Raw genomic sequence first — 13,223 nt, forward strand, 5'->3', positions numbered from 1 at the left:
CCCTGTGGATATTTTGGCTTTTATTTTTACCTTTAAAAAACAAAAGGTATTTTAGCCAGTTTTCAGTCTACATGTGTTTGGATATCCAAACCAATTTCAGTTAATTTTGAGAGTAATATTTCCTTATAATTGAAATTAAATGTTTTTCTAAAATTCAGCTGTATTAGGTCTACTAATTTTGGACTTGATCATGAAGTTACTATGATCTCTGAGTAAAAGAAAACCTATAGATGTGCTGTTCCAGGAGCAGACCATATTGGCTATGTCTACACTGCAATAAAAAAAACCTGCGGCACCGAGTCTCAGAACCCATGTTAGCTGTGGGGCTATAAAATTGCATTGTAGACATTCCAGCTTGCCCAGGCTCCAGCCCAAGTCCAAATATCTACAGTTCAATTTTAAAGCCCCTCAGCCAGATCCCCGCAAGCCCAAGTCAGCTGAGCTGCATAAGCTACAGCTGTGCCACAGGTCTTTGATTGCAGTGTAGATGTACCTATTTTGACTCAGAGACTCTTTCCACTTTACGCCGCCTTCTTGTTCCCCTGCAAAGGAGTATGAAGAAGCCGTGGCCTTGCCATTTTCAGTTCTATCAAAAAAGCATTCAAGTTTGGCAAAATATATTCTTTATAAGCTTTTTATTGTTCTAGATTTTTTTTTTTTGCCACTTTCGCTTGAGTTTAATGAAGTATCCACAAAATCTTTTAAAAATCCTGGTATTTTTAAATAATGTTTGTGCACTTATGGTTGGAAACATCTAATATTGTGATTCTTCCTACCCTAAAGTGAGGACAGGCTACCAGAAATGACAGAAGGGAAGATGTGGAGAACTGAATCCTACAAAAAAGTAATTGTTGATATATTAAAAAAAAAAAAAAAATTGTAATGTGTGCAGTATTGTGAATCCTTTATATCTTCAGTCCACTACCTATATACATTATTCATCTGTATTTGTCGCACAAAACAATAAAAACAATTTAAAATAACCTACTGAAGCTTCAAGTTAGAACTGTTTTCCTGTTCATTTACTCATTGGAAATTTTATTTGACATAACTATAATGAAAGACCATTACAAACATGCCTATTACTGCAGTATGCTGTACACTCTACTCAGCAAAATCTGCATCTCACTACATTGTGTTTCTACATAACCTTCAGCAGCAGTGGACAACAGTGGCCTATCCAAAGGACTTCAGTGTTCATATTGAAAATACTTTTTTCTTTTTCAGGAGAATTTCATGGAAGTAATTAGAAACCAGGAGTTTTTATTATTGCCAGCCACTGAAATTTCAAAACTTTTGGCAAGTGATGATATGAATATTCCTAATGAAGAAACAATACTGAATGCACTGCTTACATGGGTTCGACATGATTTGGAACAGAGAAGGAAAGATCTTAGTAAGCTGTTGGCTTACATTAGGCTGCCTCTGCTTGCTCCACAGGTAAACTGTTGCAAATATAAAACCATTAGCTCTTTCTTTCCATGGATTACGTAAGTATTTTTAGGGGACATACTTGTACTGTCTGTGTGGAAGTTTCCCCAACCTGTAATGTTTTTGATTTCTTAGAAACAGAGGTAAATAAATGAGGAATGTACAGAATATCTGTGCATGATATGGTCAGTGTCTTTTCCGTGGTGAGTTGCAGTGTGCCACAATGTGAATCTGAGATCAGCCAGGATACCATAGTGAGGAAATTTTTAGAAGCAAAAGCCTTTAAATAATAATACCTAGGTCTCATATAGTACTTCTAATCAGTAGATCTCAAAGTGCTTTACAAAGAAGCATCATTAAATATATATTTACATTTTACTTCAGTTTCAAATGCCTACGAAAACTAGACAGACAGCCTTTGTGTTTTTTTTCCTGAACAGTATCTTCTGGGATTATTCTGCACCCATTTTACATGCAGTTGGGGAAGATCTGTGGTCAGTTTTGTATTTGAATGGATGAGAATGCCACTTGCACTAGGCTCATTAAAATAACTGCTCTTATTGATTTAATTAATAACATTTAGCACTTATATAATGTTAAAGGGCTTTACAAACTGAACACTTGCAATATCTTTGTATTGTAGGATAAGAATTATCTCCATTTTATGGATGGGAAAACTAAGGCTTTCATGAGCTGTTGTTATATACAAGTAAAATTCACTAATTTACGGCTATGAACTGTGTGGTCTTCTTCAATCTCTTAATGATTATCTTTAAAGCACTCAGTGATCTTTGACTCAGTTATATTCGCCCTGTGCCCTCTTTGTGATAGCTGGATTGGCTAGAAAGCATTTGCTTTTGATACTTACATTTGAATACTTCATAACTAGTGGCAGAATTTACTCAGCTATGAGTCCCTGAATTTGTAATTCATTTTCTTTAGAAACATATTAAAGTCAAAGTCCATTGACCGTCAGGAAATAATTCAAGATTCAGTTGTTTTGTTCAGCATATGTTTAACTGTTTTTATATTGTTCTTGTCTTTTAATCCACTGTAATTAAAGTATTTAGCTTCTTTGGAAATAGAATCTATGGAAATTAGTAAATAAATATATAATGAAGAGAAATTGGGCCTGATCAGTAATTGGATAGTTAACATTAAGGGTAAAACACCAGAACATTACTTGATTGCAACTGTTATTGTGTCTCCCACATTTCTTCCATCTTTTGCTGTATGCTGGCATTTCTGTATGCTGTATTGCTGATGTATGCTGGCATTTCTGATTCTATATTTCTATTTTCATTTTCATTCTTTTTCATTTCATACTCTTTTTCATTTATTCCGTTTTTTCAGATTCTTAAAAAAAATGAAATTGAAGTATTTTGAAAATGAATGTTAATCATGCATAAATCAGGAAATTGAGTTAAGTTGCAACAACAGTCTTAAGTCTGACCCATGATGGAGCATTATAGTATGGTGTTTTGTTACATGATCATACAGCAATGGGCAAATGTGACATAGCAAGCACAGAAAACTATAATGAAAATTATAAACTGTTTCCAGTTTTATGGTAGAAGGATCAGAGCTGTCTGGAAGAAAGGAGACAGAAAATTAGAGGACTCACTAAAATTCATAATGTTATAAGTAGAGATGTGAGGACTTAAATTCATACACTTAAAGAAATCACAGGGCAATGTTATAGGACTGTAGAGCTGATGTCAGCAAACTTGTAATGGAACCTCTGTTTCATCAGTTTTATTTATAAAGTTTTCTTTGACGCTACCATTCCACATTCTGACATCACTGTTTATTGACAAAAGAGCATCCTAGACATGTGGAAAATCTTGTTGCTCTTGCAAAGGCTTGTGACATGGTTGTTTATTTGTATTTGTATTAAGTATTTGCCAGGTTCCAGTGGCTAATATCTGGTCTTTGATCATATTCTGAAAAAGTTGATTAATCACATCACTAGCTGAAGAGATTCAGCTTTCTTTTATTCAGAAACTCATCGTACTTTAGAGTTTTTCTGTTAAATTACTGCTAAAAAAATTCCAAGTATACTAACATTAACTTTTTTCTGCATCTGTTTTTTTAGAAGTGCTTATGATGTTAATGCATCATTTGTAACTGCTCAATTATAAATGTCTATGAAGTTTGATGCAAGGAGCTACATACTGTATTTTATAATTAGGGATTCTGGATTTTGGGGTTTATTAATTGCATTTTTCAGGGTTTATTTTTAAGCAATTTTTGAGTTTTATGTAGATGTAAAAAAATCAGAGTTTTTCAGCAGTTTTCTTACTATATACTATAATGTGTAATGTATATTATATTGTGTAGTATAATATATACTGTAATGAATAATCCCTTTGTGATGTTCCTTAAATCACTTTAACATAGTATGATTTCTAACAGCACTACATTAAAACACACTAGGGAAGCTTTAGTGCATTCCAGTAGAGTCTGCACGGACCAATTAATGAGTGACATGTAAGTGTGCTTTAGACTATGTCTACAGTTGCCATGAAATTCGGCAGCAGTCAACAGGAGATATGCAAGCTACTCTATGTCCATCGACTTCCTAACTTCTACTTACCGCAGTGTTTGCAATGCTCTCCAGTCAATGCAGCATTACTCTTTTTGGTGGAGGTGGATTAATAGCGTCGATTTCCAGGTCGATTGAGCCGGGTCTCCACTTCTGCTCAATCGATCTGGATAAATCCATCTGACGGCAGTGAATTTGCTGCTGTCTGTGTAGACATAACTTTAGAAATCATGCTCCTGTAATCCACATTACTGCTCTGTGTAGACAGGCCTTTAGATCCAAGCACATTTCCAGTGTTTTTCAGGTTTTTATTGGATACATACAGTTTTTCTTTTTTTTTTTTCTTTTTCTTTTTAATGAGCAGTGTTTTATCAGTGTTGGTTGGTTAAAACCTAAAATCAGAATGCATTATAATTAAATTATAATGATTATAATGCATTCTATTAAATTGTTTTTAGCATTCATATAATATGTGAGTCAAAACAAAGGTTGTTTCAGTGGGGAATATTAATGTACAAGGAATTGCAATACAGTAGACTTAGTCACAAGAACACAGTTTGTTTTTTTCCATCAAAAACAGCTTACACTGCTTATTTTTAGTTAGGAAGGAATTCTTTTCATAGGTCAAAGCCTTGTATTATAATAAATCATAGCTACGCTAGGGTTCTCTATTCTGGTGAGCAGATATATTTTCGTTTGGAAATGCAATTTAATTTTGCAAGAAATGTTAATTTATGCAGTTTTAGCGGGTTTGTTTCCCCCCAAAGATTAAATAGTACTTGTCAATCTCAAAAGTAGATCCAAGGACTAGGTTGGAGTTAGATTGGTATCCTATTGGTAGTCTTCTATATTACAGGAAAGCGGATTTCAGTGGCTATTCTTAAAGTCTTGATCTAGAAGGATAGAGAGGTTGGTGGTGTTTTTAGAGGCATCAGAAGTAATCCATACAGCCAGGTAAGGAGTTGTGTTTACAAATATGGGTGGAATCATATCGTTCTTTTTATTCAGGAATATAGTGACCTTGATAATGCCATATGTAGGAGGACAGTAGTGGGACACTGATGTTCATATCTGTACGCAAGTATAGAGTATTGCATGCTAACATTTAAAAATTGTAACATTGCTTTCAGTTTAGCAATTTTCTAATAATTAAATGACTGTAAGATTGTCAAAGCAGCAAGCAATGCTTTGTAACAAAAGAAGAAGCTCAGAGGCAGTATTGCAACTGACAGTGATGAAAACATAGGCACTGTTTCTTCTTACTAATGGTTTAAGCAAAGGGATTTTAATTTGCTTTTTAAACAGAAGCAAAAAGATGGTTATGAATATACTGCAAAAGACAAGTTCTAAACATTAAGTATAGTGTGATGCATTAGTCTAAAAGCAAAAGTTATGTTACAATTTGACAGAAACCTTTTTTATAAATCTATAGAAATTGACAAATGAGATACATACTAGTTCTGTTTACTTCATTAACTGATTTTGCTGCCTCTATGCTTATATGAATCTATCACTTTTACCAAAGGAAAAATATGTATGCAGTATGTTTCCTTTTCCAGCATAAAATGGAGTGAGGCCCAAAAGTTGTGAAATTGACTCTTTTAATTTACAAAAATCTAGTGTTTTTTAGATATTTTTACAGCACGATGACGAATGTTGGCTTCAAGAGAGCTGAGAAACAAACAAAGAAACAAAAAAAACCCAACAACAAAAAGAGGAGGAATAGCACAGATGAAGTATAGAACTTGAAACATGAATAAAGGAATTGGGTGTATAAAACTTCATACTAAGGGCTAAATTGTGCCTAGCCCCTGCACAGGGGTACAAGTGGGAGAAGCAGGTGCAAGGTGCCTCCTTTCCTTATGTTCCCATATTGCAGCTAGGCACTATTGAGACTTTGCAGTCACCTAAGTACTAGCCTCTCAAAAAGGGAGTGAGATGGAAGCCAGGCCTTGCCTCACTCCTTTGTATAAGCCAGCAAAGCTGATCCCTCACTAAAGGAGTGCACATTACACCATCTTTAAAGGATGGTGCAGCAGCTAGAGAACTCATCTCCTGGGATCTTTCTGTTTACCTGGAACACAATACCTCAGTAAGGTCATACTGGGAGAATGTACTACCCACCACCCCACAGTAGGCTCTGTTAAATCTAGGCAGCTCTAAATTCACAAGAGATGCTTACGTTTATGTGGTCAATTATCAAATCATTTGGTGAACCTGGCTAAACTACAGGGGCAATCTTTGAGAGATTTTAGTTAGTACACTTTAAAGAGAGAGGGTTCTCTGGAGACAGGTAGGAATATAAGGTCTGTCATGGATGACAGTCAACTTGATCCAATCCATTCATTATAATCAGGAAAAGCAATATTTCTTACTGAAAGAGCCACATTTTCCATCTCTTCTTGTTATTCATGATGACCATCTGTCCAGAAGAAATGCTGCTTTCATGACTGACCTCGGTCTTTTTTTCCTTGGACTTAATTGTGCACAGTTCTCTTAATGTATATTCATCGGGTCTTATTTTTTCCTAACTTTTTAGAATACTTGATACTGTTGTCTAAACTTTTTAGCATATTATATCAGGAAATTTTATCATTCTGTATTCAGATGTTGCTCTGTGCAGAACTCATGTGCTCGAGATCTCCCTGCATTCCACAGGATACAGGCTGTGTTTACTGTTCATAAATCACATTTGAATAGTTTTAGATTTAAGTGTTAACCCTATGTTAATTTAATAGATGATAGTGACATCTTTATATTGTAAGAAACGCAAGTATGAAGAAGAAAACTGAAGTTTTAAGCTAGAATAGGAGGAAGATTTTGCATTCACTGTTAAAGATGACAAGCCCCTGTGCCTTATCTGCAATGTATCATTCACTCACTACAAAGCGAGCAACTTGAAACATCACCACAAAACGAATCACAATAACTTTTCATCTAAATCCCCGACTGAATCAGAATGAAGGAAAAGTAAGTTAATGGCATTAAAGTTACGCCTAAACTGTCAATAGACACTATTTTTGGCATTCATTAAGGAAGCTGACAACAACCAAAGCTAGTTTTGTTATTGTGACACACTATACCCCAAAACAGCATGCTATAAACCTCTTATTCATCATTTCTGTATGATTGTAATAATTCATATTAAGCATGCCACATAAAATATCTAATGAAAGTTCATAATCTGCTAAAACCCGTTGTGCTGTCAAAATATGTATATCGCTAGTATGTATCAAGTTATAAGATTTTGCTGTTATTACAATATGTTATAAGCTTGCTAGTAACAGCAGAGAAGGAACCATGGAGGGGCTCGGCAGCCGTCAGCCAACAAAAGAATTGTAAACAAAGGATTTACAATACAGTGACAGTTGCACAAGCTATACAATAGAGACTGCTCAACTCTATAATTCACTGGCATGGGAGGAATTGAGCAACCTTGTGACTCAATAGGGCTTGGAAATGCCTGGACTAGTGTCTGGTGGCCACATGGTCAGGAGATATAAAAGAAGGAACCAGAGACTGCATGCTTGGTCCTTTCTTCTCCTCCATCCACGCTGAAAGCAACAGGAATGCTGGAACACTAAGAGACTGGGTCCAGGCTTGGGAGAAATCTGTATACTGAGAGCTGGAACATTCAAGTGGGGTGAGAAAATTGCCTAATCTAGATACTGCCTAATGCTAAAAGTTTAAGATTTAGGTTGCGTGTTTATCTTTATTTTCCTTAGTACCTATCTCTAATTTCCTATGCTCTACCCCTTATACTCATTTAAAATCCACCTTTCTATAGTTAATAAACCTGTTTTATATTCTTAACTAAAACAGTGTGCTTCTGTGAAGTGTTTGAAACCCCCCCCACTCAGTTAACAAAAGCTGGTGTGTCTTCTCCACGCTGAGGGAGGGACGAACCAAGTGATGAACTTACTGACCAGGGCAGGGAACTGGGGCAGACTGGCTGGGGCCTTTCTCTGAGATTTGTGAATGGCTCTGAGAGCATTCATGCAATCTAGTTGGGCGTAGGGCTCCACCTACTGTTGGGCTGAGTGATAACAGGACCTGGAGGTGTGTGCTGCTTTTCACTAGCCAAGTAGTGTGGGAGACAGCCCAGTTTGGAGAGTTAAGGGGGTGCAGTGGTACCCCAGTCCCAGGTGGCACCCTGGGGAGACCCATCACAGTTATGTCATGGAATATTGTTTGTGCTAAACATCCATGTTGTGATGGAGAATTTGTTAAGAAGAATATTGCAGAAGTGGTTGTAGTTTTAGATCCAAGTAATGCAAAACTTCAGTGACTAATAAAGCAAATGCCAATTTTGCACCACACTATGGAGAGGCATATTTCCCAGATGAGTGGTGATGTTCCAAGCAAGATACAAAACAATATAAATAATTCTCTAGCACTCAGCCTAGCTGCGATGAATCCACAGATACACACGATAAACCACAACTAGCGATATTTGTTTGCATGGATGTAATTATGAAAGAAGAAATGTTGGACTTAGGGTGCTAAAAAAAACAACCCACAGTGTTGATGTAAAGAATGCACTTGACAAAGCACTGACCAATACCAATGTACCGCTGGAAAAACTTGTCAGTAGTGCAACATATGGAACACCTGTAATGATGGGGAAGAAAGTAGGCCTTATCGGACTCTTGAAAAGCGATCCCAAATTTCCAAAGTTTCTCCCTGTTTATTGCATCATCCATCGTGAACATCTTACAGGCAGATACTTCAAGTATGAAAACGTTATGAAAATGGTCCTAGAAATTGTCAATTTTATCCTTTCAAATGAGAAGACTCATTTGACAGTTCAAAAATTTCATCGAACAGCTGGATCTTGAAGACAAACCTAACGACATCTCTTTCTACTGTATTGTGAGATGGTTATCAACCAGCAATGTCGTAAGTAGGTTTGTGGAACTGTTGGAGCCTATCAGTGTTTTCCTTGAAGAAAAGAAAAAGCTCTATCCACAACTGGAAGCTGAGCAATGGATGCAGGATCTGATGTTTTTCACTGATGGTATGCAGCATCTACATACTCTCAACTTGGCACACCAAGGGAAGGATAAGACTATTTCTGACCTTACTCAGACAGTCTTCATCTTCTAGAACAAGTTAAAGCTTCTGGAAAGAGACATGGTGTCAAGAGATTTTAACCACTTTCCCCTCAACAGTAGGGCAAACACATTCCCTGAAATCAAAGTAGAAGATCACAAACATGAGGAATACATGGACTGCTTGATGACTTTCAGACCAGATTTGAAGACTTGCAGAAATTGAAATCCTGCTGCACCTTTCTTGTAAACTCATTCATGGTTGATGTGATCAGTGATAACTGTCCAATTCCCAAAACCATGAGTTTGGAAACATCTACTGTAGAAATGGAACTATTGGAATTCCAGGAGGACCAGGCTTTAAAGATGATGCAGAAATCACAGTCTACAATTGAGTTTTGGAAGCGAGTGCCAGGAATCAAGTATCCTCAACTGAAGAAGATTAGCATGCGACTCATTTCAGTTTTCAACACAACATACTTCTGTAAATCGCTGTACTCTACGATGAAGTTCGTAAAATAGAAACAGCGTGCAGTCCTACAAATCAACATCTGACCGAGCTCCTCTGTACCGCCTTGAGAGCATATCATCTGGATTTCCAAAGACTTACAACCAAGATGGAGACCCACAAGGCCTCTAGCTATAGCAGTAATTAGCTGTGAAACAATAAGTAGGATGTTAATATGTCAAAAAACATGTGTAAAGGTTGTGTGTGTCTTACAGCTCTTGAACGTCTGAAGATTATTGTATGCGGCTTGGAGGGTCATTAAGTTTGACCACCCATGCCTCCTTCCCACGTTGCCCTGTCAGCCCCTAAGGTACTGTACTGAGGTACAAAGAGGCAAAGTGAATTTTCCAAGAGCACAGAACTGGTCAATTGCAGAGTCGGGAATAGAATCTACTGTGAAGTGTCCAACTTTTGCTGTGATGACTTTGACAGCACCAGATTAGATGTTTTGTTGTAATTATGGTGATTCTTGATACATCTGAGCAAGATTAAATTGAGTGGCAAATTTGAAGTCAGGAAGCATTTTGCTCTGGGTATATTATCAGTGACATTGAGAAATGTATTGTGTCTTCCTTTGGAGCATTAAGCAGGAATTGTCCATTAGGATAAGGTGAACCTCATTCCTTCCCTACTTTTATGTTTCTAAGTATATTTTTAAATATGTGAGTGATCTGTACTTCGATTAATCGAATTTTATACTTGTACTATTCATGTGATCATTCTGAGGCGCGTGTATTGTAAACCAGACAGCAATATTTTTTGAACAAAATGTGATTTTTATTCTTTAATCATCTTGCTGTTTGCTTAGCAGTTTAACATGTTTAATTTTATTTTTGGTAGTTTCTGGCAGACATGGAAAATAATGCTCTCTTTAAGGATGACATTGAATGTCAAAAACTCATTATGGAAGCAATGAAATACCATCTGTTGCCAGAGAGACGACCGATGTTACAAAGTCCTCGCACAAAACCTAGAAAGTCTACAGTAGGAGTGTTGTTTGCAGTTGGAGGAATGGATGCAACAAAAGGTATTGGTTTACATAATGTTAGTTTAGTATATTGAAAAATCAGTCGTAGGGTTTTTTTTAATATATGTTTGTTAGATATTTATGTAGGGTACAAATTAAAACATTCAAATGCTATGTATTATAGTGTACAAAGTTCATAGATATCTACTGATGTTTTTACTTCAGTAATAGACATATATAGCAATAAAAATATTACATGTGCGCAAGAAGCTGAGTTATGGTTGTTGAAAACCCATAACGGGATCGCCTCATTTCTGTTCATTTAAATGAATGGAAAATCACCTCTTCATGTGAATGAAAATTAACATGGTTAAAAATTTAAGGAAATTAAACATAAAAAATGTTAAAATTAAGGCAGACTTGAATAAAAACAAGAAAAATAAGTGAAGGTTGCTACAGAATATTTAACTTATACCCTTATTGACTAATTATTAAAGCATTCTATCAAGGTGTCTCAGAAGGGTACTTTTATGAGTTTTCATACTGTGTTGTGATAACTAGAAATGGTTTCGTGAGTTATGAATGCCATAGGAGTTGGAAAACATTTTCATTCATTCTCAGTTTGTGTATTAATTTTAACACTATATTAATACAGATTATACAAATGATGTTAGGTATATATTCATATACTGTGAATGTGAACCTGAAGGTTTTTCACAGAACTTCAGATTTTGTTCTAAATATTATGAAGAGGTTAATCTTAATATCTAAATATAGTTCCATCAGATTCATTTTATGTCACTTCATGAAATTTTAATGGTCTTTATAGGCTTGATCCTGCAAGGATATTGAGCATTCTGGCTCTCGCCTTCCAAAGCATTTAAATTTTAAGTGTGTAATTAATCCCAGATTAATTCAAGAATACTACTTGCATGTTTAAAGTCAAGCACATGCTTAAGTGTACTGCACGATCAAAGACAGAGTGCTCAGCAAGCCCTCTGCCAGTAATTTAAATAGAACACTTATTGCAAATACTATAACTTGTGTATTACTGTTAAGGAGCTACGAGCATTGAAAAGTATGAACTCCGTACCAACATGTGGACTCCTGTAGCAAATATGAATGGGAGAAGATTACAGTTTGGAGTTGCAGTGTTAGATGATAAGTTGTATGTTGTTGGTGGTAGAGATGGACTGAAGACATTAAATACTGTGGAGTGCTACAACCCAAAAACAAAAACTTGGAGTGTAATGCCACCTATGTCCACACACCGTCATGGCCTTGGTATGTATAACTTCATATATGTTAATGACTTAGGTTTAGCATTTTTAAAAATTATGATTCGTTAAAAGCAGTTAAAAACTCTCCCTTTAAAGATCATTTGGTTTTATCTTGATACTAGCCTAAACCTGAACGCTAAGATCAGCTAAAATTATTGACAAAATTGTGACAAATTATTTTGATTGATTTTTTCTGTGGAACATATTTAATATTGGCAACCAAAAGGGGATGTGATTTGTATTTATTTTAAAGGTTCGTCGTCTTTGGTTGACATTTTGGCGAGCGTAATGGGAAAGTAATGCTCTGTTTTTACAGGAAGCAGTTGTTTCTCTTGTTTGTTTTTAGGGGTAGCTGTATTGGAAGGTCCTATGTATGCTGTAGGAGGGCATGATGGTTGGAGCTACTTGAATACAGTAGAAAGATGGGATCCACAGGCTCGTCAGTGGAACTTTGTAGCCAGTATGTCAACTCCAAGGAGCACTGTTGGTGTAGCAGTATTAAATGGAAAGTAAGCAAAGGCATTTTCTTGAGAAATAATTGGACCCAATTTTTGTTTACACTAATTGTTTTTAAATGTAGTTTTAGAAATATTTTAAATGAATTTATTGCTCATGAAAGTTGTCTGTTGATAGCACTGGGAAGTGAAATCCTCTTCTTACAGAATAAGTACAGCATTGCCCATGTAAGCTTCCCCACCACATCCCAATGTGCTTCAGTGCTGTGAAGGAGGAGAAAGGCAAGCCTGCAGTTCTGTCTCCTTATTTATGAAGTCCCCAGCACCTTTGCTGATGGCACCAGTTGGAATTCTAGCTTCTGTTGATGATGATCCTACCTATTGATGAAAATTAACTTTTTATAACTCTGCAAATGGCAAAATAATTAAATTTGCCAAAACCTAACTTTAATATATACAAGTAATAGTTTCTTCTTCTTTGGCTTTTGTAGTTTAGAACTACATTTTAAAAGCTATGGCCTATTTAAAGCAAAATACTTCAAGTCACAGCATTATTTCTTGAAAAACAAGACACGTTCAAGTTCTCATGTTTTTAGAAGAATGAAGACAACATTTATTAAACCAACAAAGACTTGCACTAGTCCATATTTTTAGAAGTAGAAAAAGGCTTCTAAAATATATTGTGTTTTTATTTCTGCCACTTGTCCAAGTCTGTGGTAAAGAAATACATAACATCTATAGCTGTGCAGCACAGTTTTAGCCTATACTATAGTTGATGTAGATATGGCCTAGAATAATCTCTTATTTTAAAGACTACTAACTCACTAACAGTAAAGACAAATGCACCTATAACATATCAGCTAAAAATCTCCCTAACCTTTTGCAGGTGACATTGGTAATGAAAGGTGATTTTTGCAGTTTCCATTAGAACCTTCACTAAACACACCTGTTCAAACAGGTAGAAACAGACAGATTTTTTAAAAGTA

The 13,223-nt window shown here is 35.9% G+C and overlaps 1 protein-coding gene across 7 annotated transcripts in view; it reads left to right on the top strand.

The window, feature by feature from the left end:
* LOC137155368 (kelch-like protein 5) overlaps nucleotides 1-12,370 on the top strand; it is an 82,278-nt gene extending 69,908 nt beyond the window's left edge. For 5 of the 7 annotated variants that reach the window (XM_067551566.1, XM_067551568.1, XM_067551570.1 and 2 more), the window contains 4 exons: nucleotides 1,228-1,440; nucleotides 10,376-10,562; nucleotides 11,562-11,786; nucleotides 12,129-12,362. In XM_067551566.1, the coding sequence (XP_067407667.1) occupies nucleotides 1,228-1,440; nucleotides 10,376-10,562; nucleotides 11,562-11,786; nucleotides 12,129-12,295 (792 nt within the window). In that variant the 3' untranslated portion in view covers nucleotides 12,296-12,362. Of the gene's footprint in view, nucleotides 1-1,227; nucleotides 1,441-10,375; nucleotides 10,563-11,561; nucleotides 11,787-12,105 lie in introns of all 7 variants that reach the window. The other 2 variants (XM_067551562.1, XM_067551563.1) reach the window with 2 other exon arrangements.
* Nucleotides 12,371-13,223: the final 853 nt, after the last annotated feature.

Source organism: Emydura macquarii, unplaced genomic scaffold (assembly GCF_026122565.2).
Source record: "Emydura macquarii macquarii isolate MOO-44397 ecotype Brisbane River unplaced genomic scaffold, CSIRO-AGI_Emac_v2 contig_1353, whole genome shotgun sequence".
Taxonomy (NCBI): Eukaryota; Metazoa; Chordata; order Testudines; family Chelidae; genus Emydura; species Emydura macquarii.